Below are 584 nucleotides of genomic sequence, written 5' to 3' on the forward strand. Positions count from 1 at the left end.
GGTGGGTTCCCCAAGGCCAGAGGGGGTGTCCCCAAGGTCAGGGGGTGTCCCCATGGTTGCGGGGTGTCTCTATGGTCGTGGGGTGTCCCCATGGTCACGAGGTGTCCCCAAGGTCAGGGGGTGTCCCCATGGTTGCAGGGTGTCTCTATGGTCATGGGGTGTCCCCATGGTGGCGAGGTGTCCCCATGGTCAGGGGGTGTCCTCATGGTCGGGAAGGGGATGTCCCCAGTGCCATGGAGTGTCCCCATGGTCAGAAGTGGGTTCCCCAAGGCCGGAAGGGTTGTCCCCAAGGCCAGGGGCTGTCCCCAAGGCCAGAGGGGGTGTCCCCAAGGTGGGAGGGGGTGTCCCCATGGTGGGAAGGGGGTGTCCTCATTGCCATGGAGGTGACCCCATGGTCAGAAGTAGGTTCCCCAAGGCCAGGGGCTGTCCCCAAGGCCAGAGGGGGTGTCCCCACGGCAGCAGGGTGTCCCCACGGTGGCGGGGTGTCCCCACGGTGGCGGGGTGTCCCGGGGGGCTCTCAGCCCTGGCTCCCGCAGGACGAGAGGCTGTCGTAGAGGGAGTCGCTGAGCGACTCCGAGTGCTGC

The 584-nt window shown here is 67.1% G+C and overlaps 1 protein-coding gene across 1 annotated transcript in view; it reads right to left on the reverse strand.

The window, feature by feature from the left end:
• Nucleotides 1–517: 517 nt before the first annotated feature.
• Nucleotides 518–584, reverse strand: part of NCKAP5L (NCK associated protein 5 like) — a gene marked incomplete at its 5' end in the record, with an annotated part of 3576 nt that continues 3509 nt past the window's right edge. The window contains one exon of the mRNA XM_026042814.1: nt 518–580. Coding sequence (XP_025898599.1) covers nt 518–580 — 63 coding nt within the window. The remainder of the gene's footprint in view (nt 581–584) is intronic.

This window comes from Nothoprocta perdicaria, unplaced genomic scaffold (genome assembly GCF_003342845.1).
Source record: "Nothoprocta perdicaria isolate Ctin4 unplaced genomic scaffold, notPer1 scaffold_314, whole genome shotgun sequence".
Taxonomy (NCBI): Eukaryota; Metazoa; Chordata; class Aves; order Tinamiformes; family Tinamidae; genus Nothoprocta; species Nothoprocta perdicaria.